This window comes from Lutra lutra, chromosome 7 (genome assembly GCF_902655055.1).
Source record: "Lutra lutra chromosome 7, mLutLut1.2, whole genome shotgun sequence".
NCBI classification, from domain to species: domain Eukaryota; kingdom Metazoa; phylum Chordata; class Mammalia; order Carnivora; family Mustelidae; genus Lutra; species Lutra lutra.
In genome coordinates, this window is record NC_062284.1 from 141,841,733 (window position 1) to 141,862,745 (window position 21,013).

Genomic DNA, 21,013 nt, shown 5'->3' on the forward strand with positions numbered 1-21,013 from the left:
CAGACAACCATATGTGGGTCAAGGCCTCTGGGGGCCTGAGGGCTCTAGGCTGTATCCACAGAGTCAGATCAGGGTGGCTTCAGAGGTCACCTGTGACGGGGGTCTGGAGGTAGTGCCCGCCCCTACTGGCTGGGCCAGCCAGGCAGAGTTAGACTACTCCCTAAAAGCCTCCATTCCCCGTGCCAGCTGAAGAAGTCAGGCAGACCTGAGTCTGACTCCACTTTGCTGTGTGATTTTAGGCAAGTCCCTTAACCTCTCTGAGCCTTAGCTCAACGTAGGATTAGAAAATAGCTATTTCAAAGTGGGATTAGAGGTATCTGTTTTAAGTTTGGTATCTATTTCAAGATGAGATAAACCAAGAAAAGCACCTAAGCACAATGTGGGTTACTAGGTGGGACCCCTCTTCCCCACGACCTACCAGCCCTGCCCCAGTTCTGGGGTAAGCCCTAAAACGCCCTGTCCAGGACCAGGTCTCTCAGACAGGACACTCCACTGCTCCTCGGTGCAGACAGAACTAATAATTAGCTGTCACGATTTAATAATACAAAAAGATAATCCATGCTACAACACACATGGATTTAACCTTAATTTGGACGCAAAATAACAACTCTAAATATATCAAATCCAAGTTTTTAAAGACAACCTGCAAGTGGGGTTTATCTCCAGTTTCCAGCACAAGCAAGTTATTTAGTTTCTTCCACTGGCCAAGCTAATATTCTCTTTTTCACATTTATTTTATTTATTTTTTTAAATCTGAAATGCGCATTTGCCGAACAGCATGTAAAGCCTCCAGCTGATCAGAAGCCCTTTTCTCCAACACATCTGGCCTATTGATGGGTCACTGGGACCCTAAACCAAACACCCTGTCTGCACTCTGCCTGCTACCTAAACCCCCCTCCCCACCTCCAGGGGCACCCCAGACCCTTCCTAAGTTCCAGATGAAGACGTACAGAGCGGGTGGGGCCAACGGAGCAGGAAACCGCCTGCCACTTCCAGCCCAGGGGGATCTGCCACCTCCTGTCACCCACTGCCTATCTCCCACATTTCTCCAGAAATCTGACATTTGGGGTTTGTAGCGGGGGGAGGAGGACAAAAAGGCAAAAGGCAAACCTCTGACTGACAGCTGATGGCTCATTCCTCCGGTTATAGCTTCATTTGGTTAAGGAAGGGGTGATAACACGTGAAAACGAATCACCTGTGATCAAGAGCCTTCCCTCCAGTGGCGATAAAATGGGGATTCTAAGGAGGAATCGGCGGCAATGGCTGAGAGAGATATCCGAGGTAAGTTTTCAAGATTCTGACTGAGAAGCCGACACCTCGAGCCACCAAGTGGGGTCCACACTCTCTTAAAAGCTTATCAGGAGGCTTCCGCTTCTCAGTCATCCGGCTACAGCCAGAGCCTGGGCTAAGTGGGCACTCTCTGGGTCTCATCCCTGTTGGTTCTCAGCACGGGACTGACAAGCAGGGACAGACGAGGAAACTGAGGGCCAGAAAAGTGAAGCGGCTGGCCCAGGCAGGCACTGGAATCACACCCCTCCCCACCGACACCCAAGTCCGTGCTCCTTTGATCCCCCTGGCTCCTCCCCAGAGGGACCCACCATCAGAGAGGCCACCATAGAACAGTAACAACGTGACCAAAAATGGCAGGGGGAGGGGAGCACACAACAGCTGTTCAGACATTGTGTCTGATGGTGGAGTTCTCCGAAGCCAATGGAAGGTTCTCCCCCAGTTCCCAGAAGCCCTCTATTAGCTATGCTGCCCCCAGGAAATGGAGCTGGGGAACCAGCACCAGTAGGGGGGAAGGTGCCCGTCTTGGCAGCGGGCATCCTGTGCGCCAGGCAGGTACGCGTCATTTCAGCCCCGCAGTTACTGTTAGGAGCACTCCGTCAGGACGCGGCAGCTCAGGAGGTCGGGTAACATGGCCCAAGGCTAGCAGGCAACAGAGTGGAGCTCAGACATGCACTGGGTCCCTTCCCACGTGGCAGCATGCAGCCTCCCTCGCACGGGCCACGAACCCCAAACACCCCAGGCCCCTTCTCCCCACCCCTCCTCAAGACACCCATCCCACAAAATGGCTCAGAGACTCCAGCTCTTTGCAAACCCTGGAAGCCATCTCACCTGCCCCCTCACCCCCACACCAGGGTCAGCTACTCCCATGTCCCCGAGCTCTGCCAGAAGTGGGAGAATGCCGTGGGAAGGGGGCTCAGGAAAGGTAAAGAACTCCTTTATAGGCAGAACCTGAGTCAGGTCTCCAGGCCAGAGCCCCCCACCTCGGCTCTGGGCCTCAGACACAGGCTGCGTAGCCCTGCACACGACCAAGGTGCAGGGCCCCGGGGCCACAACTGCACACATCAAGGGCAGAGCTGCTACTGCTTGCACTTGGGCCATGTCCCCCAAGGGCGACAGAGCAGCAGCCCAGATGGCCGTCCTCCCACCATGCTCACCCGCCCAGGGTGGGGGTTCTGTCACCTCACGGCCGGGGGGGAGGGATGCTCAGGACAGAGGAAGAACAGTAGGTGCTTGTTTATTAAATGAGCAAACGAATGAATGGATGAATGCCCTCCGAGTCACAAAGCTCCAGAAAGTTCCTCCTTCTACTGTCCTACTTCTCTATCATTAAAATAAATAAAGATATAAAGGAAAGAAAAAAAATGATTAACTACTCCTTTTATGCCCACCTCTGGACTCCAGTGTCCCAAAGGAAAGGGCCAATCCAGGATCCAGCCCTGGTCCAATGACTGATAGGATTCCAACTCCGGGGTCGTGCTGGGAGGCACCCTTAAAGGCGGAAGGGATCCCACCTATTCCACAGGCCAACCCTGCTCATCTATCTCTGCAGCCCCGCCTCTAGAAGCACCTGGCAGCGAGGAGGGCTAGGACCCATCTGGACAACACTCAGATTGTTGGTTCCCCGAAAGGCATGACCCTCATGGTCATGGCGGGCACCTCCCTTGGGACAGCCAAGCCAGAGACCAAGTCCCAACTGTTAGCAGCCACCCGCTCCCCAGCAACTGGCCCTGGGGACAAGGGCAGGGCTCGGACAGGCCGGAGCATCCCCCCACACCATGGCCAGGAAGCAGGAACAGGAGAGGCCTGGGAGAAGCCAGCGGTACCAGGGGCCTGGGTGGCAGCTGTGCGGATTTCCGGAAGCCCGGGCGGAGAAGCGCCTGTGATTCCTAGTCCCCCTCTTAAAATATAAAGACTCAATTATCTTTGAGCAGCTTGCTTTACACATGAATTGACACATTTATTTTACAATAAATAACTGAAAGTTATCTGTGTTTCCTTTACTGTTAATCTACACAGAGAAATAATAAACAGGGCTTGTCTACAAAAATGCAAGTAGTGCAGTCCTCAGAATTCAATTAAGCTAAAATAATTAATGCTCCCACCATATTAAATTACTTTATACATTTGAGCCACTGAAGTTTTATTCTTTAATCTTTCCTTTTTATTAAATAAAAAAGAAAGAAAGGAAAGTTGGTGCCAAGGCAGGGAGGGAAGAAGGGGAAGGAGGGCCAGCGAGAAGGCGCGACATGCCACCAGAATAGGACGGTCGTCTTCAGCAGACACAGCGTGGAGACTGTTTTGTGCCTTTGATTAAAATAACATTTTAAAGGCTTTGAACAAACATATCTCTTTAGACTTCTAAGGGATTATTTTACATATTTCTTCAAGAATGAAGAAATCCATTCGTCCTGTTGCTGAACAGAAAAGGCCAAGAATATCTTCCGTCGCACACAGAATAAAAATACCGTGGGCTGCTGCCGTACTACGACCCGAGAAAAGGGGCGCAGGGGGCTGGCTGGGGGGTGAGGACAAAGCCGCCCTGCAGATTAACTTTGCCTTTTATGAAATCACATCTAGTGGCTTTCTTAAACAAACCTACCCACAATGATCGGCAGCCCCTCGCTGGGAAGTGCCTTCATCGTGAAGGGAGGATTCGGATGGGTTTTGGTGAAAGCAGAATGCCTTCCCATGGAAATAGGAGTAGGGACCAGAGTCTCACAGGCAAGGCCTGTGGTCACTGACGCCGGGTGTTTATTCCACTGCAGAAAGACTGGTCCTCTGGTGTCAAAGAAAAGAAACGCAAGGGGACCCCAACAACACCAACAAAAGGGACCCGGCACCTTTCGGGATGGGAGGCTCCAGCTCTAACGAAGGCAGCATCATTCATCTCTGCAGGGCACTCTGAGAAGCCAAGGTTTACATGACCGTGGCCCCGAACATGCTGGACGTTTCTCTCAAAGCCCTTGGCAACTTGAGAGCATGAGAAACGTCCCTAGAGATCACCAGCCAGAAGGGAAGGCCCACGGGCCAGTAGAATTTGGTGGGGTCTCCCCCGCACCTAGCATGTGCCAGCAGGAGTCTGCATCCCACCACAGCCTCTCACTAATCCCTAAGAGAGATCTCACTAATCCCATTTGAAAGATGGGCAAATTGAGGCCAGAGGTCTCAGACTCGCCACGTGGCTTGCCCTCTGGGGGATGCGGCCCTCAGCTCCATCCTGCCAGGGGCAGCAGGTGTCTTGGGCTACAGCAGGCTCACCCTCCAAGGAGGAGCCCCCAGAGCCTCAGTCCCTCCAGCACCTCCGCTAGCTTCCATGCCCAAAACACAGCCGGCCCCCACTTACACACACTTACAGCCCCAGAGGGGACCCCTGAGAGGAAATTTCCACTGGCACAGAGCCTCTGCTCATTCAATGCTCACACCAGGCCTGCCAGGATTCTCAGTCCCTGTTGACAGATAGGAAACTGAGGCCTGGAACCAGGAAGCGGCTTGTCCAGAGTGTACCAGTGGGGTGTGACCTCTCATGTACGCGCTCGCTGGTGCCATCTTGCTGCGGGACTGGCTGCCGCTTACCACAGGAACACCAGCCACCATGGGCCTCTATCTTTGCCGGGCCTCCCAGGCTCAGAAGTCGGACCTGCGGCAAATACTGGGCTTACACAGAACACGGGCTCCCTGGAGGAGGCTCTGTCATGCCATGGCCACGGCCCGGCGGGATACGGTGTCAACTCCCTATGGCCAGAGGACACAACCAAAACACCCATTCTTCAGGTGGGAAAAGTCAGCTGTCCAGGTGGTCAGCCGAAAGGGGCTCAGCGCTTCAACAAGTTCCCACAAGCCCTTCCCTAGACCTGCCAGAAGGACCAGGCGACATGAGAAGGAGCCTCTGGGAGCAGGGCACCTCTTTTTACAGATGGGAAACAGGAGGCCAGAGAGAGGAAGAGGAGGAAGTGAGTTCTCCCATTCCTAAGTGCCTACCAGACCCTGCTCACAGGCCACGACTCATTAGACCTCACCACAAGCCTATGGAGATCAGTCTCATTAGCTCCATTTCACAGATAGAAAAACTGACTTGTCCACGTTGTGAAGAACAGACTCCAACCCAAGACTGTCTGGCGGCACAGCCAGAGACTAAGCCAAGAACACCAGCAAACTGAGGGTCACTTCGCCTTCCAAACTTCCATTCTGTACTCCTGGCCACCTACGGATTAGGCTCCGCAGCAGAGTGTCATTGCGAAAAGCAAAGCGACCATTGGCCAGCTGTGCTGCTCGGAGCCCCAAGCCCGTCTTGTCCTGAGGGGCACCCAGAGAGCAGCCCCCCGGAACAGGCAAGCCCTGGCTGGTGGTCCTATCCCGGTAACCCCTGAACCCCCCCAGGCCCGACACCCGGAACGACGAGGGGGCAGGCGGGTGTGGGACCTGGGAGGTGGCTTCCGCGGTGGCCTGGCCAGGGCAATGTTCCATACCTGCAATGTTCTCCTGCTTGGGGCAGATGCCTTTCGTGGGTGAGAGCAGGTGGTCATCTTCGTCGGGGGTGACCTGGATCCCGATCTCCACCGGCTCGGACACTTTCCTGAGCTCGGAGCGTGAGGAGGGCGGCGGGCTGCCTTTGTCCAGGCCTTTGTCATAGCAAGCACCCAGGCCACCGCACTGCTTCTTCTTGTGCTCTATAAAAACCAGGATGTCCCCCAGGGGGAAGTTCATCTGACACTGTCCACAGGTGAGCAGGTCAGGGTCGGGGCCACCCACCATCAGCCCCAGGCTGCTGGGCTCCTCTATCTCCAGACCCTCGTCTTCTTCGAGGATGGCGGCCTCCACATGGTCAGCCTCTGCTGGAGAGAGAGAGGAGAAAGGGGCAGAGAAGACAGAGATGGGCTTAGGCAATCACGGGCACCCATCAACCATTCCAACCCTTCCCCACCGAGAAGAGGCCCCTCCGCTGCAGGGTCCCAGAGGTCACCAAATCCCCACATGATTCCTGGAGGCCACAGATGGGCAAACTGAGGCTCTGAGAGTAACATCACCGCCCGTGGAACTGGTTGCTTAACTGATGCTAAACTTTCTGCTTTGTCATTTATCTACTGTTAATTCCCACCCCCACCCACCCCCACATACCAGGTAAACACATCCACGTGCACATACCCCCCATCCCACTTTCACAAGAGGCTCAGGGTCCTGGGCCCCGTACTTCAAGCTGGAGACGTGTCTCTCCCACTTTGCATCATCTGAGAATCACCTGGGGAGCCCTGAACCCCATGCCCAGGCGGCGGCACCCCAGACCAATTACAGCAAGATCCAAACCTCAGATTGTCTTTTTGTTTTTAAGACTCCCCAGGTGATTCCAGTGGGCCGCCAAGGCTGAGAACCGTGCGCCAGAGCCGGTTCACCCTGCCTGGGCTCGATCCGCCGCCCCCTCCCTTCCACAGTTCATTCATGTCCTCCCCATTCATGGGAGCCCTGCTTGCATTCCTCTACCTCAGACCTGGCTGCACACCAGACAAGAAAACAGAGCCCCAGACGGGCGTCAGGCAGCCAGTCCTTAGGAGAGAATGAAGCCCACATGCTCAGAAAGCAACAAGTGAGCGCTGGTTCGAAAAGAAACGTGGAAGGAAAAAAAATAATAAAAAATAAAAAACAATGCAGGGGAAGGGACTCTGCAAATCTGCTCTCTGAAAGAGGGAGCCGGCTCTGCTCCTGTCAGACTATCACTTTGTAGATTTCCAGCACTCATCAGCTCCCACTGTCCTTTTTGTTTGTTGGTTTTATTTTCACTCCCAGAAAAAGAAAAGGAAAAAAAAAAAAAAAACACCCTCTTCAGACTCCAAAAGCATTTCTTGGCAGACGACAAACCACACTTTCAATGGGCTGTACATTTTCATATTTCTTTACCAGCCGATATACTTCCCTTTTTTTTTTTTATTTTGGAAGGGATATGGGACCCAAATATTTTGAAGCCAGTAAATGCCTCAAAACAGGAGCAACCCCAAGAGGGAGAACAGGAGGACTCGGCAGCCAAGTGTCATAAATAAGGGCACTGGACGATGAGGTTGCACATGCCCTTGGGCTCTGAGCAAACGTGGGTTGGTATTTTCAAGAGCAAACAACTTGGTCGTGGAGACGGCACAAGTGTCAGGGTGCTGGGAAAAGCCAAGGGGCAGCCAGAGGTCTGACACCCGAGGAGGCAGGTAAAGTTTAAGTTGTGCGGTATTTAGTGAGATACAGTGAAAACCACAGAGGAACGGAGGGAAGGGATGGAAGGGAGGGAAAACACATTCCGGGGCAGTGAAGTTACTGACGGGCCAGAGCCAAAGAACAGATAATTTAAGGAAAAAATTCTGTGGCATCTTCCATCCTACATATGAATCCCTGTTCTGTATTCTCTGAACTCAGCTTCTTCAGGGCCTGTGAGAGTCTAGGATGGACGGTGTAGGACAGGTAACACGTCTGAGCCACATGTGAACAGGGTGAGGCATAGGTGTTGCTGGGAAGGAAAGTTAACATTGGAGAACCTGCCTATGTTTAGAGACGAGCAGAGAGAGCGCTCCATGAATCACCCTTGGACACGCAGGAGACCCAAGTCAATGCAAAAAAAATACCCCAAAGATGAGGAAATCTTAAATCTGTTATCTCCATACCTCTAAAACACACACACACACACACACACACACACACACTAACCTATAAGGTAAGATAAACCGTTTTCACCAAGCCAGCCCCGGGAATCATTAATTACACTTTAAAAAAAGAAATCGGGAGTTTACTTAAAACAGAGTTGGAAGACAATGCTACATAATTAATTTACCAATTTATTTTATGAAAAGATGCTTTGGTATGGCTGAAATGTAATCACAGCCCTCACGCCAAACGGTGGTTGTAGGGGGTACCAGGTTCCTGTGAACGGTTTGTCGGAATGGAAAAGGTAATTATTCGGTGCTTCTTTTCCCTTTAATGATCTAACATTGAGCAATACTGTTTATATTGAAAAGCTTGCACCTTTAATTACCAATTACATATACATAATTTCAGAGCCAAAGGAGAGGGCTGTGAAAACAGTTCTTTAGAAATATAAGGATGTATTGTGTGCCATTTCTAGAGCGGGAACTCTAATAGATGGGAGGAGGATGTCAAAATATTGTTTTGTTAAAAAAAAAAAAAAAGGAGAGAGGCACAAAGGAAATGAGCTGAAAAGCAAAAAAGGACAAAATGAAACAGACTTCGGAAGGAGCAGGGGCAAGCTCTGCGGTGGGAAGGGTGAAGGTACCCGGTCCCAAATGCCACTTGCCCACAGGCCTCGAGCTCCAATGCGTCCGCGAGGCCACCACACTTCCAGTGTGACCATCCTTGCTAGGGACAGGGAGGTGCTTCCTGCCACTTAATAGTTTAATCTTTCTCGTCCTTGTTTTGTTTTGCTTTTCATTAACTTTTTCAGCCCTGCCTGTCGTCTCCCCTGGGAGGAGTTCTAGGAAGCCCGGGCGGACCTCCTCTCTGCTAGGAGGCTTTAAGCTACATAATTTCAATTCGATCTTCTCATTCAAAAGAAATGCCGACTACTTTAAAAATTAGCAAAAGTCATATAAGCCTGTTCGCAGGCATTCCCGCCTCTCTGCCTTCTACCTTTTGCTGAGGACTTGGTACCAGCACTTTTGTTTCCTTTTTCTTTTTTCTTTATTTTTTTTTTTAACATCTGGTATTCTTTCCTTTATTTGGCTCTCTCTGCCTTTTCACTTTCCTCCTGCAGCAGTCACTGTGTCTGGAAGTATCCATTCGCTGTGCTACAGCTTGAGTCCTGCCTCGGCCCCCTGGCAGCCAAGCCCCCCTGAGCAGCCAGGCCCTGCCCCAGTCCCACAGACGGCCCTGAACCTGACCTCCTGGACCCAGGACCCCGGACCCAGCTCGAGGCCTTGAAGGGAATCCAGAGGCAAAAGAAACAAACAAATCTTCCCTCCCACTGTCAGTGTTGAAAGTAAAACTCAAGATGACAGCAGGAGGGGTGTTCACCCTACTCCAAGAACGGCGTTTCCTCTCTCCCCTCCTGGGGGGGCAAGGGGGGCTCTGGGCTTCATCTGCCAAGTGAGATACTTCCCAGGAAGGTGGCAACAACGTTACCCCCAAAGTTCAGGCAGCAGAGGCAGCATGAGAACCCATCCACTGTCAAGTTTTGGGTCACACACAGTGTGTAGACCAGGACAGCTGAGCCTGAAGGCTCGTGCTCATGGCCTTCGGAGACACCCCCAAAGACGGGCTGTGGTTTCATTTCCGCTGGCGGGCGGATACTGAGCTGGGTGTGTGGGGTGCGTGTGTGTGCACGTGTGCACGGCCCTTCTTAGAACCATATCGATAATGAAAGAAATAAAAAGAGAAAGAGCCCCCTGGGCTAGCTCAGAGAAGGGCAAAGCAGGCTGTGTCTGGCCCTCTCGGCACCCTCCTTTCCCCGTCCTATGGGCATCCGGAGCCTCACGGCCCCACACAGCTCGGAGAACCAGGCCTCTGCTGGGAAAGCCAGAGCGGCCCAAACCGCCACCCAGAACTAAGAAAGCACCAGGAAAGAGAAAAGACACATAACAAAAATAGTTTTTTGAATTCCCAGACCCAGCAAACCAGCCCCTCAGGCTGTCCTGTCCGGCAAACTCAGGCCTTAAATAAAGAAGGCAAAGACGAGGTCTTTCTTCCGAGATGATTTCTGCTTTCGTGAAAAAGTCCCCAGGTGTCAGGCAGCTCTGGAAAATATTGCTGCTCTCGCTATTATGAGCCGAATAAAGTAAGGGATTGCTAAAACGTTTGACTCATTAAGAGGAAAAATGAATGGAAGCAGCAGGCATCTTGCTCAAATGTACGCTATCACATCGGGGTGGGCTCTGAAATGTGAAATCCTAAAGCTCATGGACAAATGCATATTCTCTCTCTCGCACACACAAACACACACAGAGTTAATTTTCTTTTACAACAAAACCACATTTTATTTACGAGGCTACACCTCCTCCCAGCTGATACACGCATTTAGAAGCAATGAAATCAGGGTTCACAAATAATAATGGATATTTGTTGTTAAGTAGATGGGGAAGCACTTGATCCGAAGTCAAACTCCCCCATGCCTGAGCTCCGCTGGGAAGGAATTTGGGGCAGAAGACAGAAATGGAAAGACATCATTAACACCGACCCAGCCAAGCAGCCAACAGGCCCCCAGCAGCTGCAAGGGCTTAGCATGGCCTTACCTGGCCAGAGATTTCCCCCACACGCAGGGCTCCAAGGGCCCCCCCCTGCCCTGGTCCATCTGCAACAACTGCCCCTGCACCTGCCTTTTGGGGAATTCCAGCCGAGGAGCCAACCGCCTGCTACCCCCCAAGCACAGTGCGTGTGCACTGCTGCACCCAGAGGACAGAGGCCCATGGCCCCCTTACCCTGCACTGATTCAGATCCAAATTTCTAACGGCTAGGCTACAGTCCAGAAGAAACATAGGAAGAATTATTGTTTCAGTGATGGGGGGGCATGGGTAGGAGAAGGGTGTGGGGGGAGGGGTGCCAGGCTCTTAAAATCGTGTGCCACCAACGTCATAGCCGCCATCCTGATGTGTACGCATGTTTACAAGAAATGCTCAGCATCCCTCCGCCAGAGCTCTGCATCCGACTGGAGACTTTACACCTGCTTCCTACGAATACCGAGCCTTTGCCAGCAAGCCCATGCTCACCGAGAATCTGCGAAGGGATCTTTTCATTCTCCTCCCTGCAAACATTCCGGGAGGGGCTGAGACTCCAGGCGACACTGAACCACCACCAACACGCACACTCGACGGAGCGCAACACTTTCTGAGCTGCCATCAATTTTTAATTTATTGGATCCAAGAGAAAATAACAACCGTGGGGAGGGGAGGAGGGAGACGGGTAGATGGGAGAGAGAAGGAATCAATTCTTGGTGGAGAAAATAATCTATGACTAGATGACGCTTAAAGGCACGACAAGAGGTTTTATGAAGTTCTCCGAACATTGGGAATAATGAAGTGCCCGGCAGAGGCGGCAGAGATAAGCGCAGCCCGTCGGCCCAGCCAGGCATGCATCAGGAAGAATGTCCTCACAGGGTCAGGAGGGGTTAGAATGCATCTGACGGTGGGAGCCCCTGTCCAGGGCCCAACCCCATTTGGACACCGAATTCCTGCAGCCAGGAAGGCCTAGGGCCGCCACTGGCCCTGGGAGGACACAGCCTGGAGGGTGGAAGCAGGCCACATCGTACAGACGAACTCCCTCCCCTGACCACCTGCCCTCTCCAGAGGACAGCTGAGCAGTGCAGCCGGGCCAGGGGTCTCAGAGCTGCTGGCCCAGGCCCCACACACCCCTGACACCCTCCAAAGGCCTCCTCCCTACCACCCTCAGATTGCCTGGAAGGAAAGGTGCATGCCGGAGCCACCCCCCGCCCCCGCCCCCACGAGGCCCTGTCTGTTCCAGGCCAAACAGAGCACAACCCTCAAATGAAATTGTCCAGATTTCTGGCATCAGGGTGAAAGGCAGGGAGAAGACTGGGGGTGCACGACCCTGTTGGCAATGGATGGAAATGACTGAGGGTCTGTCTGGCTGAGGAGGCCTGCAGGAGAAGGCCTGAGCCTAGCCTGCATTCCAGGAAGGTGGGGATTCCTGATCCTTGGGAGGTGGTGTGGGATATAAGAAAAACCTCAGTCACATAGCCCGGTGGCAGACTCTGGATGGGAAAGTGTCCCCGTGGGAGAAAGAACCCCATGTATACTTGTTACCCTACACCCCCCTGCCTGGTTTCAGGATACTTTAACATATTAAAAACAGCTCCTTGGAAGATACTGACTCTAGCCATGGACTGTCCAACCTTCCCTTCCCCACGCCTCATCTACTTCTCTTGAACTCCAAAAACTGAGCTCATGTGGCCTGTTCTCACCCATTCAAAAGCAGGGATAAAAAGGCCAAATGAATAAGGAAAACAGCGTTCAGGTGCCTTCACAGATCCCGTCCATTACTAAGAGGCTACTAATAAAAAGCCAAGTCCACAATGCCAAAGAATAGAGTGACCTATGTTTTGATAAATAAAATAGTTGCTTTAAAAGAAAAAAAGAAAAAAAGATTTACCACCATAGAAACCCTCCCAAACACGTTCAGAAGAGTCCACAAAGCTGCAAATGCCTTAAATCCTCAGAGCCACAACAGGGCTCATAATGACAGAATATAAAAGCACTCTTTGAGGCCAAATGAAGAGATTTGTTTTATTTAATGCTGTGCTTTTTTCAAAGGTGCTAAGCGGAAGGAGAAAAAAGGACCCTCCGTACAGGGCACCGGACTGCAAGCCTTTCGCTGCAGGACGTTCTCCGAGGACCGCGACAAAATAGCAAGGACACAAGCCATTTCAGTATCTCCCGTCCAAGGTAGAAATTTAAACATGACCTCATTTAAAAAAAAATCCTAGCAGCACACCCATTTCTGAAGCACACGTTCATCACAATAACATCGGCATTCAACTTTCTTGAGTCATTTTTGCACATTGTTTTAGCAGAGAGCTCAGGGGAACATCCGCAAATGTATTTCTATTTCAGTGGAAGGGGGTCATAAAAAAGTTGTATGCAACAGAGTCATTTTTTTTTTACACTGAAGTTACTTAATTTTGTGTGGTCTGGGATTTTCATTATAGTTAAAACAGCTCAGGCTGGCTAATTCAACACCCAAGCAGATTATCAGCTCTCTTGGAAAAAGAAATAAAGAATGAATTTCTTCAATTTCAGCAACTACACAAAAGACTTGCATATGTCAAAATGCCGGACGAAAAGTCCCAGTGAATGTAGCACCATTAATCAAAGCTCGATCTGGTGTCCCTCTTGCCAGTAAAAAATGATGCTGTTCCCTCTCCCCGCGCACCGCCCCCCCACACACACACTGGCTCATGCAGAAGATGCGAGAAGTGTGAAGGAGCATGTCCCTCTGCTTCCGTGGGTCTCCAAATTGCCTGCTATGGGCTCTCTGTATGCAGGCCTTTGGGGAGACTACGGTTCCAGAGAGGCAGTCAACAAACGGCTTTTCTCAGGGAGGGGTAGAGAAACGGGGACCAGGACCTGAGCAGGTCTCAGGGGCATCTGGCTCCCTGGGAAAGAAGAGAGGTACACGGAGTGGGGAGCAGGGTGAGGGGTGGAGGGGGCAGAACACCGAGGACTCCAGACCCCGTCATGGGAGTAAATAAAGAAGTGACAAAGCCATACTCAGAGCAGCTTGATGACAGACATTCATCCCCGGTTCTCTCCCCGTTTAAAAAAACCCATCAGTGTGCCTACAGCTACCACTACCTTCAGAGAGGGATGCTCAGCCAGCAGCAATCACTTGACTCTGTGATGCTGGGTGCAGGGCCCAGAGAGCATTTATTTTCCCTTGTCCTCCCATATGGGACCGACCCCAGCACCAAACCTGGAGTCCCAAGTCCTTGGAGAGCTTCGGCTAAAGGTAGGCCCCAACTGGACAGCCAGGGGGGCCCTTCCTCAAGCCACAGGGGAGGCAGGAGGCAGCCTCCAAAGGTCAAGAACCCCATCTCTACCCTCCCCACATGTACTGTTTTTATCAAGCATCGTCATATCTGCAGTCCGTGTTTAGTTACAGCTTGTGAACACTCTCCCAGGTTCCAAGGCAAAGGGCTGGGGATTTCTAAAGTGAATTCTTTTCACGGTTTTCTACAGGCCAAAGGCCACTGCCCAGCCCAAGGCTGCGAGGTGACCGTGCCGCTTCATCTCCTGAGTTGTCAAATGAGCTCGCTGCCGCGATATGCTTACAACTGGCTCAATTCAAACATTAAATGAAGTAGAGAAATCATCAGATAAATTGCGGCCCTCTGTACGGGAGAGTGAAGGCTCTTTCTCAGCTGATGACAGCACTAGGCTTTTGTCTGACCTAATTTATTTCTCTTTCAGGTTAGAATAAAGCACTCTTTCCTGTCTCAGGGCAACCTCTTCTGCCCATATATTGAACTCAACCATAAGACTCGAGGTTAACTGTGCTGTCTGCCTATTTCTTGAACTTGGAGAAGACATTATAGATCCAGAAATCCCATGATCAAAAGCACACATATTCCCCAGCACTAAATTACATGTTTAGGAGAAAAAGAGTCTCATTAAAAGCCATCCATTAAGGGCACTGTTCAGGGTGAAAGGTATTAGCGACGCTGGGTCTAGCAAGCCCATACTCCTTCCAAACAAAGTTTTACACGTTATTTGAGTTGGCATTTGATATCTTTGGGGAATGGTGCTATTTCCCTTAGTACAGTGGGAACATTACCTAATAAATGGAATTGAGAATCCGAGTGTTATAAAACCTGAGCTAAAAGGATTTCCATTCATCAAGCTGTTTTAGGAGCATGACTCCCAAAAGCAGCAATACTCGACCGTTCCCTGGGTCTGTGACATGCAACACAGAAATGGACAAAATGCTGTACGCTCTTCCCAGACCCCTTCATCCCATCGCGAATGCCTGAAGAGTCTAATGGGATTGTCAGAAAGTTAAGACCACAGAGTCATAGGGGAAAATGCACCGATTCAAAACGAACCATTTTAATTGTTTAAAAAAAAAAAAAAGGAAAAGAAGAGAAAAAAAGAAAAATACTCCCCTCTGCCTAGTGAGGGCTTATAAATCAATGCCAATAGCTTGAAAATAGATTTCTCAAACTTTATTCTCATTTTGTCCTGCTCGAATCTCCGCAGGAAAATCAATATTACAACTTCACACTTAAGACATTTTGCAGCAAGGCAAACTGCCTCGGCTGCTGATGGAAGCCCGCTCCTGGCCCATTGCAGCGGAGGCGCCAAGCCATGACACGGGCACCGAGCTCCCCCTAGCTGCCACGTGGCAACAGGCGCAGCTCGGCGGTGCCGGCTTGCCATCAACGAAAAGCCAATTCAACTGAAAGTTTATTTTGGAAAGTATTTTATCACAACAAGCAACAGAGAATGCAAAGCGATCAAGGAAGGAGATGAAAAGGAAGAAGGGAAGGCCTGGTGCAAGACATGTTCTAAGCTAAAAGACAGCGCCAGGAGCTCGAGACTGATAAGGCGCTAGAAACTGGTGCTCTCTACAGTCGGAAGCTGCTATCTGTAAACGAACCGTTCCGTGTGCTTCCATCTCACCTGGGACGCACCGTTAATCACTGTCAGATGCACCCAAAGCTGGCCTTTCTCTCCGGTCAGGGAGACCCGTGGAGTCCTGCACTGCGCTCAGCAGACAGCCACACCCAGCCAGCTGACCTCAGCCTCCCTCCATGTTCCTAAGGCCGGCTTCACCAGAGCGACTGCATTCACTCTAGCACTTGAGCAATGACTCGTTTTCTTGCACGAAATACTCTGAAGGCCGCACAAAAATCGCCAAGGCCAAAGCACAGGCAGATAGTGAGCTCCCGCCTTCAAAGAAAGAAATATGCGTAGGTACATAATATTCAGGGAAGGAAAGAATACCCTTTAAAAATATTAAGGGTTGTTAAAATACGCTCACGGCTGTCTTCTCTCAGGTGTGAATTACAAATGAATAAAATCAGCCTGGCATAACACCTTTGATGAACACATTTTTATTCTCCCGTGGAATCAGAGCAGCTGACTTCTATCACACTTCTAATGATATGGGGTTCCCTTCTGTGCAGAAGGGAGACAAACTTCACTCCCCCTCCCCCTGCCAACTATCCCCCCCCCCACCAAAAAAGATGACCCACGTCTTATGAAATTTATCAGAGGCCCAATCTTGAAAGATTGTGGACAACTGGAAATACACTATACCCCAGAGAGTTAAGGTCGTTGTGAACCCAGCCACCTCCAAAACACACAGCTAAGCAAAACCCAGTTTAAGAGGCAACTGTGAAATTAACACAGTTAGCCTAACTTCCGTGTCAAACCTTGGGTCTCTAGTTGTTTTCGCAAAATTGTGAATTCATATGGAAAATTACTGACCTTCCAAGGAAACCTGTTGGTAGGTTGTTGACAAAAATCACCTTCACTAGGGCTGTATCATTTACTAGGAACATCTTACTCTTCGGAGAGCCTCAGAGCACCTTCGTGGACCCGACTCCATTTCAATTTCCCCTACTCTCCCTATTTGGCACAGGGCTCACAGCCCTTCCCTCTGCCCGGTCAGCCACTGCCCCTCTTCTTCCCTCCTCACTATTGTCACTGTTGTTTTGTGTTTGTTTTTATTAATAGCTGTATCTGTCGTCCTCCAGTTCTAAAAGCCATATCCATCTGGGTCAAACATTTTGAAGCAAACCAGAAGCCCAGGTTTTCATCCCCAGCTGTCTCCCACCCTGTTTTATACTTCACTTCTCTTCTCTCGGGCCCTGTCTGTACATTTAACAAGGTTCACTACAGAGCTCTTCTGCAGTGTCCCCCACCCCAAGATCATTTGCTGTTTGTGTACTCTTCATGTCCCCCAGACCAGCAGTCATCCTAAGTTACATTGTCTCTAAAGAACCAGGGGCAGCCACCCGACGGAAGCCGCACATTTTGGGTAATTTTAAAATCTAGAATGTGAACCCTCCGGGGTAAGGGCTATGACAGCACTGGTTCTGCTGGCCAGGGCTCCAGAGCACCCTAAACCCAGGACTCCTGCATCACTGTGGAGAGGCACTTCCACAGGCCACGCAGCCTCAACTGCATCCAATTCTTGCCATTCTCCTGCCTGCACTCCCACCTCCCGGGTGACACAGGACAAACAGAGAAGCCAGCTGCTTTTTGCTAATAAATAGCCTTGTCTGAAACTGGTTGGACCACTCTCTCTGCCTGACCCCCTGCACAGGCCCTGGGCTCCATGTGCCCCTGAAAGGCAGGCAAGATATCCTCTGCCCCTGTCTCCTCCTCCTCCTCTTCCTCCTCACCTCTTCTCCTTTGCCTCTCTCTTCTCCCTCCCTCCCAGCTCCAGTGGCAGCGGCATTTTCCCCAGCACCGTTGCAAGGCTGAGAGAGAAGGGAAACAAATGAAGGATGGAAGGATGTTGCACCAGCAGGCACGCCTTGTCCCCCATGACCAGCGGCCACCAGTCCTTCTGGCCAGGGCTTTCTCTTGATATCCCAGGAACGCCAGAGCGGAAGAGAGCAAAAGCAAAGCAAACCTACCTGCTTCTTACCCTTACACCCAACTGCAAAACACTCCTGGCTCCTTTAGATGCTTCCAGCTCGGCAGTGGAGCCCTGATGGCGCCCCCTTCCCCAACCCCCCCCCAACCTCCCCCTCCTCAAAAACAACCCTGGCAATTATACAGAGGCTACTAGAGGCAAATTGCCTCCTAGAGAAATTAACCTCTGCAAATGCAGACATTGTAACAACCAGCACACCACCTAAAGGGGGGAGGGGGTGCGAGGAATAAGCAATGGTTTTGGCTGGGGAAAGGTCGAAATGTCAACTGGCCAAAAGGACCTTGATCAAGCCAGGCTCAAATCTGGTTGTAAAACATTTGGTTTAAAATGCAACCAGGGAGTCTTCTTTGGTGTTACAATGGTGAAAAATAAAAGAGAAGTTCTCTTCCCTCCCTCCAAAACAGAATCCCTCTCCCAAGGCAAACCCCACTTTAAAATCTATTCCCTTCCCCAAAAAACAATAATAAATCCACAAATTCTTACTAATGTATGTGCTGTAACAAAGGAGAGGTGGCAGCAGCAAATGCTCCGAGCAGATGGCTCCTGTGCTGGGTGTTCAGGGGAGGGGAGAGCCCCTTTTATATATTTATTTATTTATTTAAATTTTTTAAAATATAACATAAATATTCGGCTCTCGGCCGCCCCGCAGCCAGTCCTCGGCTGAGGCTGGACGCGCAGCCCTCTCCAGCTCCGCAAGGGCTGCCGGGCCCCAGCCCCAGCCCGACGAGGTGCTACGAGGATTGCAGGAACACAACCTGCCTACGGTCTCGATGGCACTCAGAGAACGTTTTATTTCTATTGCAATTTAAAAAAAAAAAAAAAAAAAGGCAACGGCGACCTAGGCACCGCGAGAGAAAGGACCGCGGGGAGATGTTCGTGCGCCGCGAAGCAGCAGCCCCGCGGGCTGCGTGCGCCGGGCAGGGAGCGCTGCGAGCCGACCTTCGCGTGCAACTGCGCGGGTACTCGGGGCGAGCTCCCCTGCAAACATCGTACCTGGCCCGCTCGCGCTCGCTTTTTCCCTTTTCTAAATAAACCCAACTGGGGCGCTGGAAGCTGCTGAGTCTCTGACCCGTTGCCTGACTTTGCCTGCCCGGCCACTTGCTTGAAATCCACACGATTTCGACGGGTGGATTTCCACTGCGACCTGCCTTGTTTATTTAGAGAAGGAAGATGAAAGATACTGAGATAGAAAGATGGGTAAGAGATTGATAGGTCTCTTCTCCTTTTCTTCCCCCCCTTTCTTTTTTTCTTCTTTTTATTCTTTCCCCCTATTTTACAAGCACATCCCTGTCTTCTTCATCCTAGCTGACAATCCTTCTTTTTCCCCCATGGCGGGGCTTTTTCACCAACCCCCAATCCACCTTTTTTTTTTTCTTCTTTTTTTCTTTCTTTCTTTTTTTTTTTCTTTGGAGTGGGGGAATAGAAGACAAGATCATCCCAGGAGACACACGGAGGTGGGGAAATGGGGAGGGGGGGGCATGAGCCCAGCAAACAGCCGCGCAGCTGGATTCTTTTGCAAATAGCAAGAGGAGGGAGAGAAAGGCGGCGGCGGAATCCTAGGACCGGCGTGGCCGGCGCCCTGCCCCGCCGGGTGCAGCGACCGAGGACTCGGAGCCCGCAGCCGCCCCTCGCCCAGCGTCTCCCCTAGGCCGAAGCGCACCCCGCTCTCCTCCGCCCGCGCCGTCAGCGCGGACCCACGCGCTCGCCAACTTTTCCCCACTTCCCGGCTCCCCCCTCCCCCTCCGCTCCCCCAGCCCCCTCCCCCTCCTCTCCAAACCCCGCCACCAGCGCCGCCGCCGCCACACACGCCGCTCGGAGGGGCGAGCGTCCAGCCGGGCTCCGCGTGCACACACACCTCCTCCAGCCTTCGCGCCCCCTCCCCGGCCCGGAGCCCGCTCCGCAGGCCCTCGAGCCCGAGGCGCGTCTGACTGCACAGCGCTCCGACTCCAAGGGCTTCAAAGAAACTTTCCTATGCCCCCCCGCCCCCCACCATGCTCTGGGCCGCCGCCGCTGCCTCTGCGAGCCCGCGGACGGCCCCGGCGCTCGGCCCGGCTCTGTGTACCCAGCCCCGGGCACCCGGAGCCCCATTCTCCGGCCCCTGGCGCGCACGCCGCAGACACTTACGGGTGATGAGCTCCCTCTGGGACAAGTGCTGCGGGTTGCCCTGTTTGCGGCGGGACATTGCCCCGGCATCTATTCTGGCATCGCCCGGAGAGCTGCACTGATGGGGGTAGCCGGGGGAGGGGGTCCGAGCCGCCGCCGCCGCCGCCGCCGCTGCCGCCGCCGCCGCCGCCGCGCCTCCTCGCCTCCTCCTCTGCCCGGGTTGGTGTTTTGTTTTTTTTTTCCCCCCTTCCTCTCTTGCCCTCTCTTCCTCCTCTTCTTCTTCTGTATTTTGCTCTTTCTTCTATGCTGTTTTTTGCTTTGTTTTGCAAAAAGAAAAAGAGAAGAAAAAAAAGGAAAGAAAAATCTCTCGATCTAAAATAGGAGAAAGAGGCAAAAAAAAAAAAAAATCTGCTGTTGCTTGCCGCGAGCTGGCTGGTTTCTTTAAAAATATATTCTTTTGAAGGAAAAAAATCGCTTACACTTCTTCAAACTGCTTGGCCTCCTGGACTTCCAAATGTCTTCTTGAACTTAGCCGGATTTTGCACCGGCTCCTGACACTTTCTTTCAGGGTCTGGTAGGTGGAAAGCGCACTTCTACCAGGAGGGGGGTGGGGGGAGAAAAATGCAAACAAATAAAAAAAATAATAAAAGAAGGAAAAAAAAAAGCAAAGAAAACTTGGGGACTTGTCTCGTACCCCTTCACCCCGCCCCCTCAAAAAACCCAAAGCAATGTAAAACTGCCCCGGTTCGGTTGTTTCTGGGCTTTCTGCGGGCTGCCTGTTTTTTTTCTCGGAGACTGACCCTTCCGAGGCTCTGGGGGGACTCCAGGAGCGGCTCCTTCCCAGTTCACCTGGCAGGCTGGCGCCGGCCGGAGAAGCTGCCGGGTCCCCGCGAGCGCTCCCCAGCGCTCCCCTGGCGCCGCGGGCCCGGGGGGAGCGGGGCTGAGGGGCGGCTCGCCCAGTGCGCCTGGGTCGGTGCGGGCGCGGACTGGGAGCTATAGATTGCAACGTGAAGATGGCGGAGTCCGGGTTCTCTGGGAGCTCTCGGTCTCTCTGTGGCTGGGGCTGCCTCTGTACAATGGGATAAAATTCAAGTTCAAGTGCGGACGTGACGTTTAATCTGCACTAGAGACAAAAAGACCCAGAGAGTCGGAGCACTGGGGGCGACTAGCGGTGGCTTTTTAACATTGTACCCTGTAAGAGAACAAGAAAGCACACACAGAGACACACGCGCGCGCGCGCGCGCACACACACACACACACACGCCCGTGCGCACACCCGCAGTCCAGGCCGGCCACACGTGCAAACAGCGTTTTTGTGCGCTCCTCTTCTCCCCGGGCACTGGCAGCGCAAAAGGGGAGGGGGAGGAGGATATTTTTAAATAAAAGAAAATCCGCTTCATCCCTCCTCCCCTCCTGGGAGCAGGACCCCCTGAGAAGGGAGGAGGAGAGCTGAGTGCGTGGAAGTAAGTTGAATCAACGCTAGTCCCCACCCACCCATCCAAAATCTCTTCTGGATTGAAAG

General features: G+C 52.0%; 1 protein-coding gene across 4 annotated transcripts in view; it reads right to left on the minus strand.

Annotated features, from left to right (window-relative positions):
* Positions 1-19,724, minus strand: part of BCL11B (BCL11 transcription factor B) — a 94,812-nt gene extending 75,088 nt beyond the window's left edge. For 2 of the 4 annotated variants that reach the window (XM_047738535.1, XM_047738533.1), the window contains exons 1-2: positions 19,513-19,724; positions 5,757-6,119 (exon numbers count right to left, since the gene is read on the minus strand). In XM_047738535.1, the coding sequence (XP_047594491.1) occupies positions 5,757-6,119; positions 19,513-19,570 (421 nt within the window). In that variant the 5' untranslated portion in view covers positions 19,571-19,724. Of the gene's footprint in view, positions 1-5,756; positions 6,123-19,512 lie in introns of all 4 variants that reach the window. The other 2 variants (XM_047738534.1, XM_047738532.1) reach the window with 1 other exon arrangement.
* Between the last annotated feature and the right edge of the window lie 1,289 nt (positions 19,725-21,013).